We start from the raw sequence: 25,766 nt of genomic DNA, 5'->3' as shown, positions 1-25,766 counted from the left end.
CTCCCCCCCCCCACCCCCCCCCCCGCCCCAGTTCAAAATACAGCTGAAAAAATTTTGCTAGGACAGAACTAGAATTAATATAAACCCTCTGAGAAACAAACACACCTCTTCAGAACATTTTTTATTTGGTTTTGAGGGCAGGAGAAGGAGCTAGAAATTTGTCTTTAAATTCCAATATCTTTAATATTCACTCTCTTCTAGTTACTCTGCCACTGTACTCAAAAAAGCTCTTTTTCACTCTCCACATCACAATAAGGTTTCCTTTTCCTACATGCTGACAGAAATCTTTAACATATTTCATACTGCCTTCTACTAATCAAAATAAACTTATTTGTATGAACAGCAATTACCAATTCTACCAAGGAGCAGAGAGTACTGGAATACAGGAGTAAAAAAATAGAGATAAGAAGGCTCAAATTAATTCCTTGTGGAGGGATTTATTGAGGGACATATCTCTAGAAAAGTCCTTCTAGGAAGCACACCTTCCAGAGCTACTGGTTCTCCAGTTTTCTCCAAAGCTGCTCCTGGGGTCTTACCTGGCTGGCAGAATCGCTATTAGAAATAAGTTACTTTCCGAAAACAGACAGTACAATTAGTATCTGAATCATTCAAAGGAATCTGCAATTTAACACCTTTTTATCTACTAAGAAAAAGCAAAGCATTGATGCTCTATCTGGGAATCCTTAGTTTCCACCCACAATATTCTTACTTTCTTAGACAGGTTAAAAGAAGCTGTTACTGCCATCTGCTCTTCTTTTGGGCAAGTGGATGACTTTCCACATGTGCTACTCTCATGGCCAAGTGCTCCTGGGGCCACCACAGGAAGTGATGGGGAGGCAGCAGGGAGACAGATGGACAGCCAAAGAACTTCAAAGGAGCTGCCACATCAACAGATTCTTCCCTTTCCCATAAGCATCCCAAATGGAATTTCCTAAGTTTACTAATTCTGTATCTAAAAGAATTTTAAGTGGAAATTATTTACAAACCTAAAGAGTTCAAATTCATTTCACCCATTGGAAAAATTCAGACTAGCAAGTAAAACATGCAGCACAAGAACGCCATTCAAGTCTGGGGAAAAGGATTAACCGTTAGTGAAAACATATTTTTAGATCCTGATGGAAAACATGTTTCATATCACCCCTTAGTACTACCTGAACTTAGAATTATAACATCGCTCCCAGGCATGGAACATCTCATATTTCTATCCAATTAACTGCAAAAACCACTCAAAATTAACTTGTGACAGTTTGCATCTAAAATGATAATTTTAAAGTTTTTCCTAAAGAAGCACTAAACCCTGAAGATTGCAATGAACCTGGAACCTCATTAAAAATCACTGGAATTCCAAACATTAACGTAGCTGGTTCTGTTAGAGCATATTTTTTTCATAGTTCACTTTCTAAGAACACTAAATGACTACATGATGAAGTACAGTTTCATCACAATGATGAAGAAAAGATGCCTCACAGTGTGGAGCTTTAATGGAGAAAAGAAATAAACACAAAAAGTGTAACTGTTTTCTGATGCAAGGCCTTAACATGTTCATTTGAGTTATACTGAGGAATCCACCTTTTAGAATATGGACCTTCAGAAGTTTGTTTTTAATAAACTCCATCATCTTTCCCCCACCTCCCCTTCCTTTGGTCTACTTACACTTGTACTTCAAGATGTTCAAATAACCACTTACTCAAGAGAGAAAGCTTTCTGATTAAATGTCATATAAAATCTTTGCAAAATTTTGTAAATCTTTCTTCTACTTCTCCTGCTTGTTCTCTAGAAATATTGTATACAGTGATAAGGACACATTTCAGACCTTCTATCAGTCTTAATTTCTAGTAACTTTCTTGCCATCTCAACATTTTCATAGTTAAGTCTTCATATTTAATAAAATATGAATGCTTTTTGTTAACAACATTCATGAACTAACCCTAGCTTCGTAATTCAAGTAATTGTGGCCTTGACAAGAAAAATCTTTATTTTACTGAAATTAAGATGCATTTATATGTGAGGGAGACTGGGCTTTGTTTGCCTGTAACAACATGTTTCCCTATGTTTTTCTGACAGTGAAACTGCCGTTATGTTCACTTTAAAGCATATATTGTGACATGACTAGAAATCAATACATAATTGTAAGTAAATAATTTCTGGCACACAATTTTAAACTGCATTAAAAAGTTAAAATAGTAATTCATTGCGTACCAAGATCTGTAACACACCCTAACATCAAAACCAAACCTTACCGAAACGAACTCCATCAAAAAATCAGAGTCATGGTGTGAGCACAATTTGGCAAGTTCCACTTTTCTTTGAATTTAGAAGCATTCTAATAACTCTTTTCACCACTAACGAACACAACAGCTCCTCTCCCTGGTCAGTATGGCCATCAGTAGATATAACACTTAATGTCACGGGAAATGAAGAGTTATGCGGTATAACCCTGGAGTTTGCGTAAACCTCCCATTCAAGTTTCAGTTCCAAGACCTTGAAAGAAACAAAATGATCTTCTAATCATTCCCGGTCCAAAAGTCATAGTCAAAATAAACAGTTAATGTCAAGTTAAACGCTAACCGCTTGTGAAATGGGAAATTCATAGGATCTTGTATGTCCAGATTAATGGAGTTCTACTATGTTGTTTTTCAACAAGATCACATTAATCTTCTGCTATCTTACATATCAAGCAATGACAGCAAAGGATGTGCAAAAGGTATGGAAAAACTTCAAATATTTTTTAAGCAATGAATCTCATGGAGCCTCCTGCATCAGTTAAGATGTTCTTAAAACAGTCAAGCTGTTCCAGTTATAAATAATATTAAATGTTTTGTTTATAATTTTAGATTACTTATGGACTTACCCTGATTTTCTCCATGCAAAAATCTAGAATGCTGTTAGTTTCCTTCTAAGCTCAATGTAAACTTCTTTCTACCCATGCAAATCTCATTTTTATTAAAGAAAATACTCAATTAACCTCAAATATTCAACATACTCAAATCTAATTAGACATGAATAAGAGATGCAGTAAAGCTATAGTAAACACACATGAAGATTTCATTATTATTATCTTACTGGCTTTCCAACTGACATTATCAGAAAGCAGACTCATTAGTGGGTTTTTTCCTCCTACCTGCAAAGATAATCTTAAACAGAAATTAGATGACCAATTATCTAAGTAAATTCTGCAAATAACAACCACATTAGTATTTTGCTGCAGAATACAGTCCTAAAGCAATTAAGACCAAAACCACCTTTTGATACTGATTCAATAGGATATTTTAAAGTTTAACAGTTCTATATGTGATACTTAAGCAGCAAATAGAAATATCTAAGTTATGAAGCCAGGTTTTGACTAGCAGAAATAATCTGATACAGCACTACCAGATTGGAAAGCCTTATGAATTACAGTCTCTACAAAGCACGATACTATTTTTAAATATCACAGCTTGAAAATATATTTAAATTTCATAATTGTCTTCACAGTCTGAAATTTCATTCTGTATTCATCATAACTTTGCTGTGTTTTCTGTGTTTTGCTAGTTTAACTTTGCAGAGTCAATACTTAAAAAAAAAGTATTATGCTTAGACCATATCCAATATACACAGGAATCAGAATATTGTGTAAGAATTTTTATACTTTCTGAATGCTTCTTATATTCAAAGCAATGAGAATTCAAGAAGCAAGAGAAATTAGAAGTGTTAAAGAGCTTTTATTGGCTTACGGTATTATTTCAATGAAGTTTTAAAAAATCTATTTCAATTATGTCTGCCTATCTAGAACATTTGGAAAAGCGTTTACAGCAGCTAGAAAGATGTATATTGTTCAGCTCATAAAAAGAGTTCTTACTTATCTGATGTCTCATTTAATATATGATGCCAGAAATCCCATTTGTTTGAATGGAAGTAAGCCTCAGTGAATGAAACAGTTTGCAGTGCTATTAGTTTTTTGTGGTTTTGTTTTGTTTTTTTAACTAAAGCCTTACAAAGATTACTCCTTCTCAGAGTCACAGAAGCTAACATATTGTGCCCTGTCTTCTAAATTCTCTCTCAAATGGGCAGTCCCACTATAGTGATGGATGATGTGACATCTACAAGGGATTTCAGTCTCCAACTATGGGGTAATCCAATAGTTTGAGTATTATGAGGATATAAATGAGTAAATTCTGTGGCAAGTCACCTAAAATCAGGTTTCTAGATGGTAGCAATTTTAAAGATCTGTGACACCACTTTTCCAAAGCCACTTTGTCGTGGTTTAACCCCAGCCAGCAACTAAGCACCACGCAGCCGCTCACTCACTCCCCCCATCCCACTGGAAGGGGGAGAAAATCGGGGAAAAAAAGTAAAACTCATGGGTTGAGATAAGAACGGTTTAATAGAACAGAAAAGAAGAAACTAATAATGGTAATGATAACACTAATAAAATGACAACAGTAGTAATAAAAGGATTGGAATGTACAAATGATGCGCAGGGCAATTGCTCACCACCCGCCGACCGACACCCCGCCAGTCCCTGAGCGGTGATTCCCTGTGTCTGCCCCCCCCCCACTTCCCAGTTCCTAAACTAGATGGGACGTCCCATGGTATGGAATACCCTGTTGCCCAGTTTGGGTCAGGTGCCCTGGCTGTGTCCTGTGCCAACTTCTTGTGCCCTGGCTGGGCATGAGAAGCTGAAAAATCCTTGACTATAGTCTAAAGACTACTGAGCAACAACTGAAAACATCCGTGTGTGTTATCAACATTCTTCACATGCTGAACTCAAAACATAGCACTGCACCAGCTACTAGGAAGACAGTTAACTCTATCCCAGCTGAAACCAGGACACACTTTCACAAAATTATTTTTAAAAGAATGCTTAATTTGAATGCCTGTATTGATGGTGTGCCACAAAGAGCAAACTGATTCACCTCCTGCTCCAGGATACTCACACCTAAAGACCAAGACAACATGAAGCACTCAGACTGAATCTTAAATGAAATAAGACTAACAACAACAACAAAAGTTAATGAAAAATTGAAATACTATGAAAAAATAGCTGGGAAAATAGTTAACAAGAGAATTACCAATTATTACAATAGTTCTATGTATGCTATTAGTGTAAATTACACTGTGTATTGACATAAAGAATTTTCAAATGTTCATTTATTAGAGAATAGCATATGGAAAATGCAGGATTAAGTATTATGAAGTAAATAGCAATGTATTAGTATTAAACATGGCTGAATAATTTCCTATTTCAAAAAGTTCTTATTAAAGGAACACTGAGTATTCCCAAGTGATGATCAAGTCCAATTACGTTTTCTCTTTTCAACTGCATTTTAGTTGTACACAGTTGCATGGAATGTTTTTCTTTCGCTGTATCATCATGCACTGATCCAGAAATCAGTTCATCATGTTCTTTTAAAAAGAATGCATAAATTTTGGTTATGTATAGCCTAATTTGAAAATTTATGTGCTAGCAGCATATTTAAATATATTGTAAAGTTATATTTTCATACACAAGCCTACTTCGATAACTCATTTTACACTTGATAATTTCATCCTTACCTCATTTCTTAAAAACCACCTTTAATATTTCTCAAGATACTTGAGAAACAGACAAATACAATTGGTACACAGATAAATGCAACTAATATATAGAGGAAGTAGACTTTATGGGCAGGCATTTTCACAAGACAGAATTTAAAAGAAGAAGCAAGCCTGCTCATGAATACATTGTACTCACCATTGCTATAGTTATAGTGAATCCTCTGACCACTTGTTGGTTTTGGAAGTGACAGTGGGGTCTCCTCTGCAAGGAAATTGTATAATCTGCATTCTACAAACAGCTGCTGTATTGTTTCATCTGATGCAATTCGTGACTCAGTAAGACCGAACGATATAATTTCAATCCGAATTTTTTCAGTTGCCTATTTAAATACAAAGCACAAACATAATACAAATTATTTTGTGTTTCTTGAAGTGTTAACACAAAACAAACAAATATGTAAATGATTGGCTATTTTGTATGATTAACACGAATTGTTTGATGTTGACATAGACACAATGAGATTCTAAAGCCCCAGGGTTTGTAGTTAAGAATATTGTTGCAACAGATACTGCTTTACATTTGGTGTTGAAAATATTTTTGTAACAGTCATACTCTGCTGGAGAAGATTAGGTTAAGGTTACCTTCATGTACAAATGATATCTGAACTGTAAATTTCAGTTGCCATTATTTTTAGCTACACAGCAAAGCCATTTGTATCTTGATCCTGTAACTGCTTGAAATAGTCTCAGTAATATTAGGTACCAAAGCTTTCCAAATGAAAGAGAATTATTACTCAGTGCCTACTGCAGACTATACTACAAATAGTTCAGTAAAAATCCATCAAGTCACGAAGTAGTTAGGCATGTAAAGTAACACTGTATTTGTATGGAATTCAACTTTATATACTGAACTTTTCTAGTTAAAAGTTAAAATTAACAATATCATAATAAAAGTAATATCCCAATTGTTCTTTGCCAGAGCCTTTTCTTCTTATCTTTAACTAAAATGGCGCTTTCCGTTGCTTATATGAAATTGTTTCATACTGTTTGGCAAAGTCTATATTATTTGTGTAGAGATAAATTTTAATAAGCTTTATGTATTTAAGTGGGAATGTCAGACTCGACAGAAAGAGTCACAAATATTTCCCTAGGTAACTCTGTAATTCAAAGAAAGAAAAGCCAGTATGGTTTCAAAATTGGAGTACCTAGGTGAACATTCAGAGATGAGATTCTTCAAAGAGCAAACAGAACACACTGGAGTTCAGAAATGTCAAAAAAATTTCTTTTACTTCTTTCAAGTTCATAACTCTATTAAAAATATTTCCCTATATGGAAATATTTTGACAATTTTTGATCGTAAAGTTAAATCACTTGAAGTAATAAATTATATTAAAAAGATTAGCCTTCTAGATTCAGTGTTAGAACTTCAAGTCAATATTCTAATTTATTATGGAGATAGCTTATATTTTTCCAAACAAATTATATAATTAAACTGAAAAGCAGGTGTATCCTATTGTAAAAATACCCATCATACAGAACAATTTCCGTTGCTGTCAAGCCCTTTCAATATTTGATGAAGTAATTTTACCCACTCCTTTCAAAAGAGATTTCCTTTTATTATGTATCCTAAGACACTTTAACTAAAAACCCAAATCTGAATATTTCAATAAGGTTGTTTTATTATTCAGTAGATTCATGGAAATTTTACTAGGATGACAGAGAAAATTCCACACCATTCTGTCTCCACTAATACAGGTACACGGCTTCAGCTGGCAATATTACTGGGATTAGCATAGAATGATGAAATATTTAAAGGAAATTTTTTTTTTCTAAAATCTAATAAATCAAATGACTGCCAAGTGTCATTAAAGTGATGGTCTTTCACTTGAATATGCTTTTCATATTCAAATTTGAAAAGAAAGAGATGAAAGCCTGGAAAGGTTACTCAGTTTCAACTAATAACCTCAAGCACTCTACATTCACATGCATAAAAAATGAAATTGGCTCTATTGTCTAATTTTACTTCAGAAACAACTCTTTTCTTCTTGCAGTGAACAGATGTATTAGCATCTGTATTTAAAGTGATATGCTGAGTGGTTTTGTTCGTCCCAAAGTATTTAGCAGCTATGTCAGACTAGTTTGTACACAGACAGTAGTTTATGAATCAAGTCCAAAAACAATATCCTGCATTATAAAGTATTCCTTTTACATATCTTAAAATTTGTTTGACATATTTAACACCTGTAATTGCATACTGTAGGCAAAGAATATTACAGTTTTTCAAGGATAGCAGGGTAAATCCAGGTATTCTGCTTTCTAACTTATAAGGAAGCAAATAACTGAGTCATACTATTAGAAAACTGTAAGAAAAAATAATAAATTGTTTTAGAGCTTAACAGTCAAGAATATTTTAAGGCCTGGTTTTATTAATATTAAACATGAATATAGCATATACAAAGGAGAACACAAGCTGATTAAAAAAAGATCTTTACAAATAAAAAATATAGAACTGCTTAAGAACATCATAGCTAGCATGTCATATTTCACTAATAATACAAAACCTCTCATAGAATGTAGCCATGCTGAAAATATATGTAGCATCCAATGTACGACAGGAATTAATTTTTAAACAACTATTTATATGTCTACGATGCAGAGCGCTGTGTGTTATTTAAACCTTTTCCTAAGTTGTTTTTTTTAAGCCTTGGTCTCATTTATTAGGCACTATTCAAGTAAAAAATGGTTAGTTTGTCATGACCAATTACTTCCCACAAATCATTCTACTTTGATGGGAATAAAATTAGTCTTTAAATTTAGTATTTAAAACAAAATATAATATGAAATTTCCTCTAACAGAGAGACTGGACACATGTATTAAAAAGAGAATACTAAATGCTTCCAAAGACTGTGTCTGAGAAACTGGTTCAGTGCTTTCATTTCAAGTGAGGAAAACAAAACATGGGCAAGATACTTAGTCTATGTCAATATTCTTTCTTTACCGTTTAATATTTAATATTGACTCTTTGAAATTAACACTACCCAGAGATTTGGAAGAATCATTGAACTCCTTCACAAGCTTTAGGATTAGGTTAAGTAAATGCATTGGACATTACATCAGAATTTGAAGTCTCAACATAACTTTTATCATCTTTTTGATTTCTGAGATTAAAAAAAGCTTTTTTTAATTCCACAAAAAGTCCTCCATCTTCAAGAAGCTGTATATTCCATATTTCAATTTCCTTTTTGGTCACAATAAAATGCTACGACTTTCATGTGAATAATAAAATTCCAGTTGACTCAAATGGTCCACGATAGTATCCCACAGAATTAATGTTTTACAGAAAAAAGAGTTTGTGCTTTCTGCACACAACAGCAGCATTGAAAATGCCTTACTTCTAGGAACAATGTGAATAATGTTACTACTTTTTACATCCATGGTTTTAACTAATATATTGCCCTTGAAAAACTCCCAAAAAAGGAAACTTCTTAACTGTAAGATCAACTTGAATCCTATCTTTACCAATGCTCAACAATATTCATGCTTTACTACTTAATATTTTATGTATTTATTTCCACAGTCCACTTATTCACTTGTTCCCTTCTATTTCAGGCAGAGAGCACATCAGATAAGCTATAAGCTATTGTCCAATAATCACAAGTAATCATCCAATTGCTATCAATACTTCAATCACTATCAACATTACTTGATTGACAAATATATTCATTGAATGAGAAATCATCCTCTTCTCTATCAAGCGCCAAATCCTGTGATCATCCTATTAACAATGTCAGAACAGAGCTGCAAAGGAATGCTATCACAGGAATGTCAATCTAATTTAACTGTTCAGAGACACAAACATTACTCATTAAGTAATTATGATTAACAGGCCAACATCTTACATATACACATAAAAATATGTATTACAAAAAATTATTCTAGTCCTTAACTGTATGCAGTGACTTTTTGTGTCAGGAACAACATCTCCTATTTTTAGATTTTCCCCACAATGGTGTAGATGTGAGCATGGAAAGAGTGATAGGGAAATGCTCCCTGTTCCTTCTCGGAAGGGCTGGGACTTACAAAAGTGCATGCATTTCAGATTCTCCCTAAGACTTGGGGCAAAGAGGTTTGTCCTTGTTCAACAGCTCTTTTGGAGTCAGATTTACAGTGAGGGAGGGAAAGGCACATAGAATCTTCCCCCAGCATCAGTGGTTTTTGCCATGTGCTGGGAGGAGAATGAAATAGCACAAGGTTAGCACCATAATAAGGTTCAATGCAATCCGTTCAGCTCTGTCTAGAATTAAGAACACAGTAAACAAAAAATTTATTTGTGACAATGAGTACATCTCTGGTTGCTGCCATTTTATCTAGTGCAGAGTCCAAATTCATCATTTTCAGAGGATGAATTCATCTTTAATGTCTTCAAAGGCATGAATAACTTGGTACCGCTTGAGACAATTCAATGATTAGATATTGCCTCTTCTATGCAAATCTGTAATATATGCATCAATACATTGATTTTTATTCAGAAAAGACAATTTCTAATTCAGTATAAAACATCAAACATTTTAGAAAATACTGAGTTCTTGAGGGATGTGAAGCTTTCCCACCACAACCATGACAACTATACATCTGAACTTTGCTCATAATACAACTTTTGATTTCTTGAATAATATACTTTCTTCCCTTCAAATGGCTTGCGTCCATCACTCTTTCTGAAGAATAAACATAAAATTGTTCAGTGTTTCTCCTGAAGTTGAATTGTTTTTAAAGATTTGGTTTTGCAACTTGCCTGTGGCACTACCTCAACTAACAGCTTTTAAAGATAAACTGTTTCTAGGGATCAATAAATACAAAAAAGCAGATATAACTGGAGCTGTTTGACTGGTGAGATACAAACTTCCTTAACTCTTGAGTTGTATTTCCTCCCCAAGAAGTGGGGAATGCTACATAAACAATATTGTTACAGTCCTGAACTAAGCTACACCCCTCTCTACAGCAGACTATTTCAAAGGAAGATTTCATTTTTTTATTGTTTGAACACTCACCATTGATCATAGCACCAGATAAAATAAAAAGCAAATACCAACTTCATCAAATCTCAAAGTCAGTTAGCTACATCAGTGCCAACTAGTCACACAATTAAGTAATTCAAATGTTCTGTAAACTTACAATTACCTTTCATTTCAAAAGGTAGCATGACCCTTAAGTAAATAAGCATGAAAGACAGAAAATTTCTTAATAAAATGAGGTCTTCCTCTGTACATTTTTGGTATGCTAATACACATCAACATTTAAGATACAGAAATAAGTAGCAGTATTATGCAAAAAACTAAACAAAGATAAATATAATAGGTTTTCTGCTTTTATATATGTCTATGCATGTATTTTTCTATATGTAGATCACAGACTTCTGGTTTGATTTAAAAATTAAATAAATTTTAGAAATCTGTATTTGAAAGTTAATCCATTTAGAAAAAAAACCCTTAATATAGGAAGAAAGCAGAAGTATCTGTATAGCCTTTTCATTTGTTAAGAGTGCATCTGTAATTAAAATAAAATCAAATTGCACGTTTTAAATACAGCTGTTCTTTTTATTTAGAGCTGTAATACTGTCCTTTCCCACCTCGCTGCCATTATAGTATTGTGTGGGGACAGTATAGACATGCAAAAATGAATGAAATTTGGTTCTCTCTATTACCCACAGCGTAAAAAAAATTATGCTTGGTGATATATATCACAGCTAATCAAAACTCAAATTTATTTTCAAATACCATCCTTTGCTTTTTAGACCTCCAGTTGGAAGAATACTCCTTTCTACTTGTAAAGTCACCATAACTTACTTCCGTGTCAATAAGCTCTGATAAATACAGTCTTTCAAGTAAGCAACTAAGGAGCATTCATATTCATAACCACAAAAAATATTACCAGATAGGTTAAAAATGGCTCCTGTTGATGCTTTTCCTGTGGGCTTATGCACTCAGCCTTAAATCTGACTTTCTACTTAATTTAATATTCTGACTAATTAGTTTTATTTGTTACCTAAAAAGTAATGGGTTACCTAATGACTTAAGATTCTGTTGGTTTTGAATCATTTTAAAAGCTGGTGTTTGGGTTTTTTTTTTGGTATTATTTCTCCCTCTTCTTTCAGTTCTTCCATGAAGAAGAATGACTTGTAGTACATGCTTCTAATTATTACTTCAAAGTATATTTGACAAGCACTAGAAGTTGTAAATCCATCATTTCAGCATACTGCCTATTCAAGTTGCTATCATCTCAAACTTTATCAGTGGCAAGAGACAAAACTTAGGTCTTTCCTGGATTCTTCAAACTTTCTCTCGTTTACTTTAGTTCCTGTCTAATACTGACCATAATAGCAAACAATCACCTTGAAGATGGAGAATGGCAAATGCTCCTTTTAAATCTTAGATCCATCAGTAGTCTTTGAGAATACTGACTACAAAGCTCTAGCAAGTTACCTTTACCTTACTCTAATAAGATAGTTCTGTTTCATGATTTTTTTTTTTTTTTTTAATTAAATATGCTGGTGCAGCACTTTTACTTCCACATTTTCTTATAGAAGAAAAGTACTAAGCAACTAAATTTAGATCTAGACAAGACTAAGAGAATACAAAGGATTAGTATTTCTGGCACAGTAGCATCAAGCCAACTCAGCAACACAGGGTAATACTAAAAACCTAAAATTTTAGTTCTCTAAATTTGGATTAGATATTCACAGAACAAGCCAGTTTAAGAAAAGCATTGAGCACTCAGAAATCTCCCTACAGTACACCAAGGTACTCAAGTCCTGCAGAAAACAAATGTAAAGAAAAATCAAGACAGCCAAAATTTAAAATTGCAATAATGTCCAAATAATTTTCTTTCTTTCAATGAACGCAGGTATCTCATAGGAGGGAATGCACTATTGAAATAATTGTACAAAAAAGGCACAAAAAAAGAAAAAGTATTTATTGCTCTGCTATACATAAGCTTTATACCTTCCCCACCTTTGCCCAAACATGTTTCATTGACCAGCAGAACCACAAGCAATTGGTATTGCCTTTTTAATGGTGTTTGAGAGATTTTCATGTCAAAATTAATTAGACCCTGAGATGTTAATTTACAGGAACTGATGACAGTTTTCAATAAACTGCTGTTAGCGCAAGATAAGAGACATGTAAACACACCAACAGAAAAAAACGAGACCACCACCAAATAACTAATTTTTGCCACTAATTGTCTTATGGGCACATTTTAAGACAACTTGGAAGCTGACAGTAGGAAATTTTATTGTGATAATTGAATGCTATATCATATCCTGTAAGGATAAAGTGTAGACATGGGTGTGAAAGGGAGGAGGGGATGGAAGAGAAAAGATTATTTTTTTTTTTAATATATATTTTTTTAAATATAAAGACCATGCCAAAGAAAATGCAAATTCCCAGTTTTGATGTCTATTTTGAGGATCTGAAACAAGGCTTTTAATCAATGTATTATACATCAAATTGATAATGTTAACTTCTGATTATTCAAATGTATGAAATATTCATAGAGAACTGTCCAAACTTTTACATTTCTCAGAGTTCTTTTCTCTATTAATTATCATGCCTGGAAGCTTTTTAGTAAAAGCAGCAGCCATCAGCCTGACTGAACCTGACAAGCTAGCAAGGCCCAATTACACTGGCACTCTGTGGCACTTTGATGTACTGGAAGCGAAAAGAGATAGGGGCAAATTGTATAGCACATTATGTTAATGACTTGATTTAATCCAGCCACTAAACTTTATGTAGCCTGTTAAAAAAGATGCTAACACTAATTACGCCACTTTGGAAAGGAAAGAAGGGGACAAGCATTTCATACCGACAAAGTGAAGCTCATAAATGTTGTAAATGAAATGAAACAAAATGAAGTAATCTATGATTAATTATACATCATAGACAAGAAGAAAAGAGAAAGAAGCAAGTGGTACAGCTAAGTACTGGAAAATCTGTTAGATACCCTTTATGATCAACATATCTAAGAAATAACCATGAACTGTCTAATTTGCAACATGCAAAAAAGAAACAGTGTGATCTTAAATGGCTTAAACAGTTTGGCATACAACTCAGATTTATACGATAATTAGCATAACGATCTCTAAAAATCACAAGTCTTATTTACAGTGTTTGATTACCAGCAGGTTATTTATCTCAAAAGATAAAAGGCATTGATTCTTAATCTTAAAAAAATACATATTCAATAATTTTTTTCACATGCTGTATTCTATAATTACCCCAAGATTTCAAATATACCAATGCCTAGTTTTAAAATGCAATTTGTATCAAACATGTTGCCTTAATAGTTTAGAGCTTCTGTTGTCTCATCTACCCTTCCTGAACACACATTTTGTTACCAGATGAACAGATCAATGGAGAGCGGTACAAATTAATGAACCTGAAATGCATCTACACTCAAAATCCTCTCAGAAGTGTTCTCAAATAATTTTGATAAAATAAGATACAGGATGACTAGAAATGTATAGACCAACTGTATTATAGTTTGACTTAATGGTGATGAATAGCAGTCATTTCAAGTTCTCAAAATTACGGGTGAAAAATTTTAACATTTTACATAAATACAATGCAATTCTGTCTTCGAAGATACTTTCTGTATCTTTCTGCAGCATATGTAAGTGATAGTATTTCTAAATCCCTTCTACAACTTAAAAAAAAAGGAGCAGTTTTTCTCATGAAGCATTGCTTCTTGTTGCCTGTTAACTTTGTAATATGTCACACAGCCTTGAAAAAAGGGTTAAAAAAATATCAAACTACCTCTAGGTTATTACATTGCAGAACATTAAAAAAAATTAAGACGATAGGATATGAAAGTACACCCCTAGTCCTTTAAAAGAAGGCTAAGACAGACCAGAGAAGTATTAACTGCTAGAAGCATTATAATCAATTTTAAGTGCTAGTTTTATATTTTTTAAGACTGTTCAGTCAATGTTAGATCTAAAAGCATGAAATATTTTTTTTTTACTGAACTATACCATTGAAATACTGTTTAAAGTAGATTTTCCAAATTTGTATATGCTGTGTTATTTTGTATATATGACTTTAAGCTTATTAATTGCTGGTTTTAAGAAAAAAATCAAGATAATATCATTACTGTACATGGCCACAAATAATAACAGAAAAAGTAGTACATTGAAGTGATTGGATAGCGTACATGTTCAGTTCTAAAAACTGTTGGGAAGTCAGGAACAAAAAGAAATCTGTGTGGATGAACTAGAAAATATATGCAAGGTTTGCATGTTATTAACATGCTAGTAACTCAAGCTTATGCAATTGCCATTTCAACAACATTGAATCAAGTCAACATACTGGGATGAAACCCAGTGGGTAGCTAAGCATTGTGGTTTTACTACAGGCCTTGACAAGTGAAATTATCCTCCCCTTCCTCAGAAATCACTAGAAGAAGCAGATAAGCACATTTTCCCACATAAAGGCAACAGGTAGGACTGAACAAGACAACTAAGTTCTTTAGACGTCATGTTGCAATAGTTATCTTTCGTTAGGGAGATTTTGTGCAGGACTAAACTTTGGATTCAGATTGAAACTAATTAGAAATGTCTAATTCTAAGTGTGTATGACAATAATGGAAAAGATGACAACAAATTCCCCCATTAAAAATACACCTATAAATCACATGCACAATACAGTCAGGTTAACTTTTTTTCCTGTGAAAAAAGTGTCTATTTGAACTGGAAAGAGGAAAACATACATTCATTGAAAATACCTTAGAATCTGACCTTAGATATAGTAAACCTACTCTTAGAGGACATTAGCCTTAAAATATTTTTCTTAGACTTACCAAATAATTGCCATAAATACTCTGACTCACCTGTTTAATATTCTTGAATACTGGGCTTGAAACAATACAGTCATCGCTGTCAGTTACTATTGATTCAATGGCATCACTTTCTTGCCTATCATCTTGATTTGGGGCGGGGGGGGCCGGGGGGGGGGGGGGATCGGGGAAAAAAAAAGAAGAAATCATTGTAGTTAAAAACCCCTAAACCCCTATATTTGTAGCCCATCTGAGACTTGCTGAGAAACCTGATAGCAATATATTTGCTTTTCTAATAAATAAAGTGTAAGTGCCAGGTAAATCTTCTCTTTGCAGAAGATTAACATTGGCAAATCAATGACCTTTAAAGTCATCTAAATTGTATTTTTTTCCGATTTGCTAAAAAAAATAGTAATGTTTCCCAGATGAAAGTTGACGAGTGGAATGATGTAAATCCTGTGATGAACTGAAGTATGAACAACAGTTACGTTTGCATAAGAATATGGCCTGAATTTGTGGATTTCCTGTGATTACGTTTAACACCATGTACATTTAAAGAAGAAGGTACTTTTTTTTCTTTTTTTTGGTAAAAATTAGTTCTGTATGCAGGTGGATTATTTTCTAAAGCATTCAGGTCTTTTTTCTCTAGAGCAATTTACTTAAAAACACAACAGGGATTCAACATCATGTTTTTCCAGTTTTTCTAATTAATTCTTATGCAGAAGCTGCAAACAACTGAACATAAAATTTTAGCATCCTGCTTGTGCTTTTACTTTAAACTTGGTATCGTGGACTTGGTTTATTTCAATGATAAACAGTTCAAGCTTGGAGGTGGAACAGGATGACCTGGCTTTTATAATCTTTAAATAAATCTGCCTCTAACAACTTTATGTCACAGATGTGATAAGGCATACTACCCCTCTCCCTGTCTGAAAGGATTTCCAATATCAGCACTGGCTGTTATCTGCAGACAAAAGGAGCGTATTCATTAAAATAGTCTTTAGAACAGCACAGTTCTGAGGGAGAATATAAAGACATTTAAAATAGAAGCCAGGTTTCCTTTAATATTTTATGAATCTAGGTCAGATACCAGATTTTTGCATTCAATTACAATACAGTTTCCATTTGGGAAGAAAATAACACCACCATATCTACCGCACAGCTTCAGCTATAAAGTACACCAGAATATCATTTCTGTCATGAAGCTTCTCATAATGAGGCAGCTCCCACTGCTAGTAAGAAATGCTTAAGAAAATGGAAAGAGACATAGATTTATTAAGAAAATACAGTTACTTATTCATAAAAATGAATTCTACCTTCTGGTTCCAATTCTTCAGTAATTTCTGTCTCATCTCCAGAGGTAACTGAGCTTTGGTCAGCCAACTGCCCCTCTGACAGATGCGAGAGGTCTTCTTTTTCCTGTTGAAGTTCTTCAGCCATCTGCTTCACCTCATCATCTGCTAGCCTTTCTTGTTTAAATTCATGTACCACAGGCTATATAAAAATAGATAAACTTACAGTGTTTATAACACTCCTTGAATAGTAAAAGTTAATAATATTCAAAACTTGAAGAGTTACAGCTCACATTCATTATGCATAGCCTTTAAACAATTATATTACTTATGCAGTGCAGGAAACAATGAGTTGTCAACTGCAGTAACAAATAATTGATACAGTAGAAAGACAATTCTCTAATGATGTGTATTTGTGAAAATGTAAGTATTATAATAATTTGGTACCTGTCAACATATATACAGCCTGTTAGATTTCCATTTATATTTCACCTCTTTCAGTTCTACAAGACCCAGTTAAAAAAAATCAAAACAAACCACCACCACTTTACTCAGTTGGCAATTTTATAACTTAAATTATACAATGTTTTCTGTTTCAAAAGCAAACTAAAATCACATAAAAAATAATAGGCTTTGCTACAAAATACAAACATGTTATCTAAGATAAAATATCTTTAGTGCATAACTTTGAAGTAATCTTATTCCCTTCTTTCTCTTTGAGTATAATTACACAGAGTAATACCTCATCAATGAATATAACATTACAGACACGGCATCTTCCATGGAAACTTGCTGGAGACCTACACATTATTTATTATCCAACAATTCTCCTCTAGGACTGAATTTTCCAGAGAGGCACTGATGCCTCATCTCCCACCCTCAGAAACCATGAAGTAACTTTCAGCTGTCCACAGAACATCTGGGTTTTCCAAACTGGACCTGAAGAGTTATTTCTATTCTAACACATTTGGAGCCACACAAAACAAAACAATGTTAACAAACAATTAAGAGCCTTATTCTACAAATAAAGGTTATCCTTCAAGTTTTCGAGTCACAGAAAACTGACTTTATGTCGCTTATGCTCCTCTTTGGCGTAGATGATGTCATAACCACTGTGTTTTAGACAATGTTGGACCATTCTTCTTAATTCCTTCAGTGATAGAGTTGTGTTTTGTGGATAAAATTTTCAGAGAGAGAATACTTTTTCATTATTCTACTTGACCAACACTACCTGTGATGGAAGTGAGACTTAACTTCTCAATCAAAGCTCCAGATAAGCTTTAAAGTAGAAAAGCGAAAGGAAGATAAGAGCCAGTGATTAAATGTGTTACATCACTAGAAACCACAGTTTGCCAATCTGCCACAACTTACTTTCACAACCAATTGGACCATTACAAATTACAATATTTAATACTTTTCTTCTCTTTGAAATGCTATATATTTAAAAATATGCCAAAGTTACCCCATTTCTTCTTCATTTCCCCTCCCTATATAATAGAAATTTTTAGAGGGAAGACAAAATACACTTCATCCAAACACTGAAGGAAGTAAGTAGAGATATTCCTCCCTTTCTAATGGCCAAAAAAAGATTGCCATCACAAGAAAACACTTTTTTCATATTTCAGAGAAGTTTGAGATCTTACTTTACCATACTTTGATTTTTGATGCATGACTCTGAAGAAACAACATATACCTGGAATTCAAATGCAATATATTATATAAAACCACAAAACCTCAATAAACTCATACCTCTGACACACTTGGAACTCTTGAAGCCTTCATCTTCTGTGCAACTTCCATGTTATTATCAACAACAGAGTCCTAAGTTATGGGTAAAATAAGGGGAAGCCTTTAATATATAGTAGACAATTAACATACAGAAGTAGGCATAAATTTACCAGTGGAGAAGCATTTGGACAGGAAATTACGTCCTCCTTTGTTTCCCTGCATTAGCATTACTGATTCTATCCTCTGCTATAGCTTAACTCTTACAAATGGTTTGGTTGAATCAAACCATTCATCCTATTATTTTAGTGAGTCTCCTTTTCTGAAAACAACTATTTGTTTTGGCATGTGTCACATTAATAACCAAGAACTACATTCTCTGCTATTCAGAAAATGAACAGGAAAATGAAACAGACTGTTCCTATACCATTTAAATCTGTTGAACTTGTAATTCTCTTGCATGGACACTCTCTTGCCATTTCACCACAAGAGTTAGACATCAGAGAAACCCCAGCTATTTCATTATTTACTTATAAAAGTACTTTTGTCTCTAGCCAGACAGTGAGGCGTGGATTTTTAAAACAGCTAGGGGAGCTGCCCATCCAGTAATGAAGACTTCTGATGGAGACTGAGTAGCTGTCTCCCTTAGAAAATCCTAGTTTGTAAAAAATTGATAACTTTGAGAAGTTACTGTTTGGGCAGCTGAAGATGTGTTGCGTTTGTATATACGGCTAACATTTCAGTTTTCCATACATAAGCTCTTAAAACATTTGATTTCACCAACATTTGGGGTTTTTTTATTTTGTTTTTTTTTTTTTTTTTTAATTTTTTTTTGAGTTAATAAATGCAAGAGATCAACTTAATTCTTATTTCCAGTCTATACTGTATGGCTCAGAACAAAGTTCTGGTAAACTAAAAAATAGCAAAAGAACCTGTGAATTGAAAACTGATGTTAAAATTTCAAAAAAATAAATCCAATCAAGGCATTTACAAATGGAAAAAAATGATCACAGCTAGTTTTTAATTAATTAATGCAACATTATCAACTAATAATACTACTCATAACCTTTTATAATTAGCTGTTTAAGAACCTACCTTAACTTACTGGATTTAATTAAAAGAATAAATACATCCTATTCTTAGTTCTCTGAAGCCAGATTATTTAAGATCAAATGAAAATTTACACCATACAGAAGGTATGTTAGTTCCATGCAGACTCTCCTAGAGTCTGGAAAGATGTACATGATAGTGCATCCCAGGTTCAGAAGTGTAATTGTTTTCGCAGTGTGTGTAATCTCAGCTGATAAACCTTGTTTAAGAGGTGACTCTGAACTGTGTCAAATTGTGTATCTCATTAGCACAACACTCGGGATCTGTTTGGATCAAGCTGGTTTCTGTAGAGCCATTTATACGTCTGTGCAAGTGATAAACACTGTACGAAGACACTTCAGTTAATAGCCCAGAGAGCTGAGAAACACTGCAGAGACAGTTCATTGGTCCTGTTAGAATCTGCCCTAAAGTCTATGAAATTTGAAGCTTGTAAACTGTGGCGGAAGCAATTCTGAGGGAGTCACACAAATATCCCTGTATTGTATCACCCACCTATACACAGTAGTATGCTATCATTCTTTGCCTGGGACATCCCAGTCTTGTGCTGCCAAAACAGAGTGTTCTCAATTATTAGTTCTACAAATTGTCCATACTGAGACATAAGTAGCCTTTCTTGCTTCAACATGCGTGAGCAAAATACTTAAAACTTACTGCCTTCTGCATAGTAGTAAGATTCAGAAAAGACACTTTCTTGTCTGCTTGAGCGGCACGCTGCCTTGGTTTGGGTGTTGGTTTCTGTAAAAAAACCAAATCTATTTGAAGACCATTTATTGCCATATTTAACCATCTTATTTTACAGTAAATTTTGAGGGACCAGAATTTTTCTCAAAGCTAAATCTAACTGCACTAAAATCAATTCTAAACAGGCAAGATGATATAGATTATGTTTGAATAAGCGATCTCCACAAATGGAGATATCTTTCAGAATTCAGGCACAAATGGGTACAAAACTCTACAGAACATCTATGGGATGCAATGTGAGTTCCAGGTGAGAAATAATTGTAGGACTGAAATCAGTGGTATCATGTATGTGGCAGAATGATTTATTATCATCATTTGTGGAGTGCTTGATTTCTTTTCTTGTTCTGTAGGCTTAGCATATCTTTGACGCCTTTCCTCCTGCCACTCCCTTTGGAGAACTTCAACACAGAAACAGAAGAGGGACTGGTAATAGTTGCAAAATTAACAGAACGATCCAGAAATCTTTCTGTCAGGATGTTATAATACAAAAGAAAAAAAAGTGATTTACTACTCTTCATGCTTTACTTTCTTGGTGAAGGTAGAAATTATCCTTCATTTCCACTGATTTTTATACACACAAAAAAATCCTTACACTATTTTTAATTTATGAGTGATTTTTAATATGCTATTTGGTATCTTAGCACCATGCTGCAGGCATCAGAATAAGAAAGCGTGTGGTGCAGATACACCTACATATCTGTACATATGGCTTGGGTCTGGCTGCTTGACAATTCTTTTGGCTCAAAGACACCCCAACTGAGTTATGTTTGAGTTTCTAAGACACCACAGAAACAATAGCTGATTTAATGACTCTCATAAATTTCAACTGTAGCCCTGAAGTTGCACAGGCAAGTGACTACATTTTATGTGGGACACCTACATCGGAAAGAGAATTAATGAACACTAAATATATAGGGAAGACATTTAATGTTTGTTATTTCTCCCACCTTTTCTCCCCACCCTTTTGCTAACCAGTTATCTACCATTATAAAAGACTTTAAAAAGTTTTGGACACAAGAAAGATTTCACTTCCCAAAAGAAGTCAAAGATGGTGGTTATATGAAGTATTTGTACTATGCGTTATTGTGCAGTAAGGACAAATCCTGGTCATCAGGGAAGAACTAAATGACCTGCTGCAATAGGTCTTTTATATCTCTTAACTTCTGTGAGTTTGTTAAATTACTTACTGTCACTGATGAAGTAAAAGAAGGAGACAGAGCTGGAGTCTGCGTTTTTTCCTCTGCTAGTAATTTAGTTGCCATTGATTTCTCATTTTGAATGTAATTCACTAAGTCTGCAGCCATTGTTGATCCACTTGGTGCTCGGTAGACAAACTTCCATTTTAATTCAGCTGTGATGGTACCAGTAGCACATCTTTCAGAATCTGTTAGTTCAAAAGTACCTGAAAGCAAAATGAAAATCTTGTCTAAATTATCTTATTCTATACATACACAAGAAAATACAATGCAAAACTGAATGGGATTCAGGAATTAAGTAACTTAATAGTCTTCATTTCAGAAGCTAAATAGTGTCAAAATATCGTGTTTTATAGATCCAAGTATATCCAATATAACACTGTGGACATTCAAAAATACAGGAATTAGAAGGGATTGGATTACTGTGTTCATTCAAGATGTCCTGTAGGTTTCTCAGATAATCCAATACCAGATAACTAACTCTTATTGACATCTTTCAAGAGATCTAACTAAAACATTTCCATGTTTTACTAATACTAACTTTTGTTAAAGAAAATGTAAGGGTTTTAAAAATCTGAGAGTTGCTAAATCTTTTAACAAAGAAACATCCTAAATTCACTTGCACATTTTTTCCTATTATCCATTTATATGGGATAATTATAGAATCATATTTTAAAATTTTCATGAATGTCTTATAGTTGACAATGAAATAATTACTCAGCAGCTTTTATATTATAAACAGCACAGTAAATTTGTAACTGACATCAACCTGTGGGGAGCAGTTGATGCATTGAAGGCAGGCCTGCTATTCACACAGTAGAAAAATGGGCTGATGGAAACCTCCCCCATGAAGATCAACAAAAGCAAATGCAAAGTCCTGCATTGGCCCAGGAATGGCCCCAAGCAGCAGTACGGGCTGGGGGCTGACTGGCCACAAGCAGCCTTGCAGAAAAGAGCTGGTCCTACTCAACAAAAATAATATAAGCCAGCCAATCTGGCAGCAAAGAATGCCAACTGCACCCTGGCCTGTATTAGCAAGAATGCAGTCAAGCAGGTCCAGGGAAGTTTCACACTTTCTCTATTTGACACCTATGAGATGGCACCTGGGATACAGCTTTCAGTTCTGGCCTCTCCAGCACAAGTAAGACCTTGACATTCTGGAGCAGGTCCAGTGGAGGGCTACAAAGAGCTTCAGGGCATTGGAGCACAAGACATCGAAGAGGCTGAAAGAAGGGATTTGTTCAACCTTCAGAAGCAGAGGCTTAGACAGGATCTTATTGCCACCCAATAGGTGGGTGTGGAAAAGACAGAACCAGAGGTGCACAGCCGAAGGCGGACAGCCAACAGACACAAGTTGGAACATGGGAAAATCCAAGCTCTGTAAGGAAAAGTTTTTATTATGAGGGTGATCAAACATTGGAACAGGTTGACCAGACAGGTACTAGATGATCTCTGCCCTTTGAGATATTCAAAATTTAACTTGGCAAAGTCCTGAGCAACTTGCTCTAACTGGGTCAGGAGGTTGGACTACATCATATCAGGACTTCCAGCTGACAATGACTCTAAGAGTCCAAGTATAGCTCTCGATCTGTTTTGTTGGTTTTTTCTGCTGAAGAGGCTGATTTCTCATATCAATTTATTATTCTAATTTATTATTATGATTATTTATTTTAAGTGTACATTAGCCAAAACTATAAAAGGAAACTAATGAGAAAAAAAAAAATGAAGCCGTGCAGAGAAAGAAACCGTGTTTTAAATTAACATATCAGTCCTGAAAAAAAGAAAAAGAAATAACAGCAGAAGAAAAGGAGGTAGGAAAAAGTATGCATATGCCAGGAAACATTTTTTTTATCATTAGAACATAGAAAAGGACAAGTAAGAGAAGATATCAAATATTTTCAAGTTACTTTTGAACCAGAGAAAAACACCTGATTTTTATTTTTTTTTTTTCAAGAGTTATTTCAAGACACCTACAGGTTTTGTTTCACAGATTTCTTGTCAGTTATGAAAGCAGTACATTTTGAAAGTCAGGCTTCAGCCAGCCTTTCCCACCTGATGTTAAGACTAACAAGGCCTTCCTACCTAATAATGAAATATACTCATAATATAGTAGTGCGAGAAATATAACTGGTAAATTTGGTAGGCTTCTCAAGGCAAAAAACTGGTAAAAGACAAATGCAAACAGATTGCCAAAATGTTAACAAAAAAGAAAGCATCAGTAATTAATTAGCAATTAAATTTAGTCAGTGCTAGAGTGATACATCATTCAAATTATAATTATTCGTCACATCATAATTATTCCATACCTGGGCCAGCATAGAGAACAAAAAAAGGATTTAAAAGACTTTTCACTCTTTTTAGGACCATGATAAATGAATGTTGGAACACGAGGTTCCTTCGATTTAATTTTTTTTTTTTTTTTAACTTGTGGATTTTAAAGAAAATATTTACTGCTTTCTCTTAAATCTCAGAAAAATGTTATGAGCAGAAAAAAATCCTACTATTGCAATTCACCCTGTGAGGTACAGGCATCCTGTTCAGATTCACTGCAGTTGATGGATAATCATAAAACCAAACACCACTCTAAAATTTGAGTTAAAATGCAACAGTGCTGGAACATTCAGTTAGTACTGTCTTAGTAAACAAAAGAGATATTTGAAACTTTTCCCTCTCCCTTGGTCTTTTCTTTCTCTAATGTCTGAAGTTTAACGTTTATATTAAAAAATCATTCATCAGTTTCAAAACTCTGACACAGACTTTTCACTAGCTATGACTTAATTAACACTGAGATACAGAATTTCTTTCCAGGATTTCACTGAAGTTTAAAATTGGGTCAGAAAAGAACAGTAGATGAATGATAAGGGGGGTTAGAATCATAGAATCATTTAGGTTGGGAAAGATCTTCAAGATTATTGAGTCCAACCATAAACCTAACACTGCCAAATCCACCACTAAACCATGTCCTGAAGTACCACATCTACGTGTCTTTTAAATACCGCCAGGGATGGTGACTCCACCACTTCCCTAGGCAGCAGCCTGTTCCAATGCTTGATAACCCTTTCAGTGAAGAAATTTTTCTTAATATCCAATCTAAACCTCCCCTGGAGCAACTTGAGGCCATTTCCTCTTGTCGTATCACGTTTCCAGTGGGCAGCTTTCCAGCCACTCTTCCCCAAGCCTGTAGGATTGCATGGGGTTGTTGTGAGCCAAGTGCAGGACCAGCACTCAGCCTTGTTGAATCTCATACAGTTGGCTTCAGCCCATTGATCCAGCCTGTCCAGATACCTCTGAAGAACCTTTCTTTAGTTTGGTTCTTAAAGAGGTTTAAAGAGATACAAAATAGGAACTAAAGATTTTGGTAAGTTTAAAGAAGTCTAATTCTTACCTGAGATAGATCTGTCATGTGCTAAAGAAATAAGAGGCACACTGGCTTTCCCTACATAAGCACCTTCTTCCATTTCACCATCATCAAACACATAAAAGGTTAAGGATTGTGATTTTAGGTATCGGTCTAAATCTGCGTTCATTGGCACTTGGAAACACATATGGTCATCTATTTGTGGGTTGTTGCTGCTAGGAACGATGGGAGTATCATGGTCTGCAAAATCAAAGAACTTGTAGACAACATAAGGATTTGGCTGGAGATGTTTTTTTCGGGATTGTAGATTGTTACAACATTTTATTGTAATGTGGAGTTCATTTAAATTGCCATCTGTTGAAGTGCTGACTTGGGCAGTTCTGAGTATCTGCTGCTTTAAATGAAAAAGAAGTTAAATTAAAAACATTAGAATTCTTATGCTGGTGAACTCTAAGAACTGTATAAATAGAACAAATAACTGATTATTTCAATGACACTCCAACTACTGTTTAATTTTATAGGTCAAAATATTACTGGTTCTATAAATTCAATGACATCTCTCTTGGGTTGTTGGTATAAGGAAATAAGAGGTTAATCCTTTCAGGTCTGTTATTGCTTGCTTTATTCTTCTAAAGTTTTATGATCTCCTTGTCATTTGATTATCTACAAAGCAGAGGAGATCACAGTTTTAAGAATGATTCATACCTAGTGCCACTTTAAACTTAAGGATTCTGACTGTGGCAACTATTCTGTATCAAGAAATTTTTATAACTGTAGTCCCTTTTATATATTTACTTTTCGATAATTAAAACTGCACTGCAGATCCCTCTGATTTTTTTCTTCCTCCAAAACCTTTACCTACATAAAAATAATTCACAAAAATTAGAAATAAGCATCTGAAGAGTAATAATAAATGTTTGAAGTAAATTAAAAAATTCAATGACATCACAAATTTTTTGAATTACCTATCAGCATGGCTTGTACATACTGTAGAACCC

General features: G+C 34.2%; 1 protein-coding gene across 1 annotated transcript in view; it reads right to left on the bottom strand.

The window, feature by feature from the left end:
- Positions 1 to 25,766, bottom strand: part of RPGRIP1L (RPGRIP1 like) — an 83,828-nt gene that overhangs the window by 13,833 nt on the left and 44,229 nt on the right. Inside the window, exons 19-25 of the mRNA XM_049806740.1 lie at positions 24,796 to 25,162; positions 21,402 to 21,616; positions 20,125 to 20,208; positions 18,388 to 18,459; positions 16,663 to 16,840; positions 15,401 to 15,492; positions 5,714 to 5,897 (exon numbers count right to left, since the gene is read on the bottom strand). Coding sequence (XP_049662697.1) covers positions 5,714 to 5,897; positions 15,401 to 15,492; positions 16,663 to 16,840; positions 18,388 to 18,459; positions 20,125 to 20,208; positions 21,402 to 21,616; positions 24,796 to 25,162 — 1,192 coding nt within the window. The remainder of the gene's footprint in view (positions 1 to 5,713; positions 5,898 to 15,400; positions 15,493 to 16,662; positions 16,841 to 18,387; positions 18,460 to 20,124; positions 20,209 to 21,401; positions 21,617 to 24,795; positions 25,163 to 25,766) is intronic.

This window comes from Accipiter gentilis, chromosome 7 (assembly GCF_929443795.1).
Source record: "Accipiter gentilis chromosome 7, bAccGen1.1, whole genome shotgun sequence".
In the NCBI taxonomy this organism is placed as follows: domain Eukaryota; kingdom Metazoa; phylum Chordata; class Aves; order Accipitriformes; family Accipitridae; genus Astur; species Astur gentilis.
The sequence above is the reverse complement of the archived record's forward strand: the minus strand, read 5'-3'. Positions and strand labels throughout refer to the sequence as shown.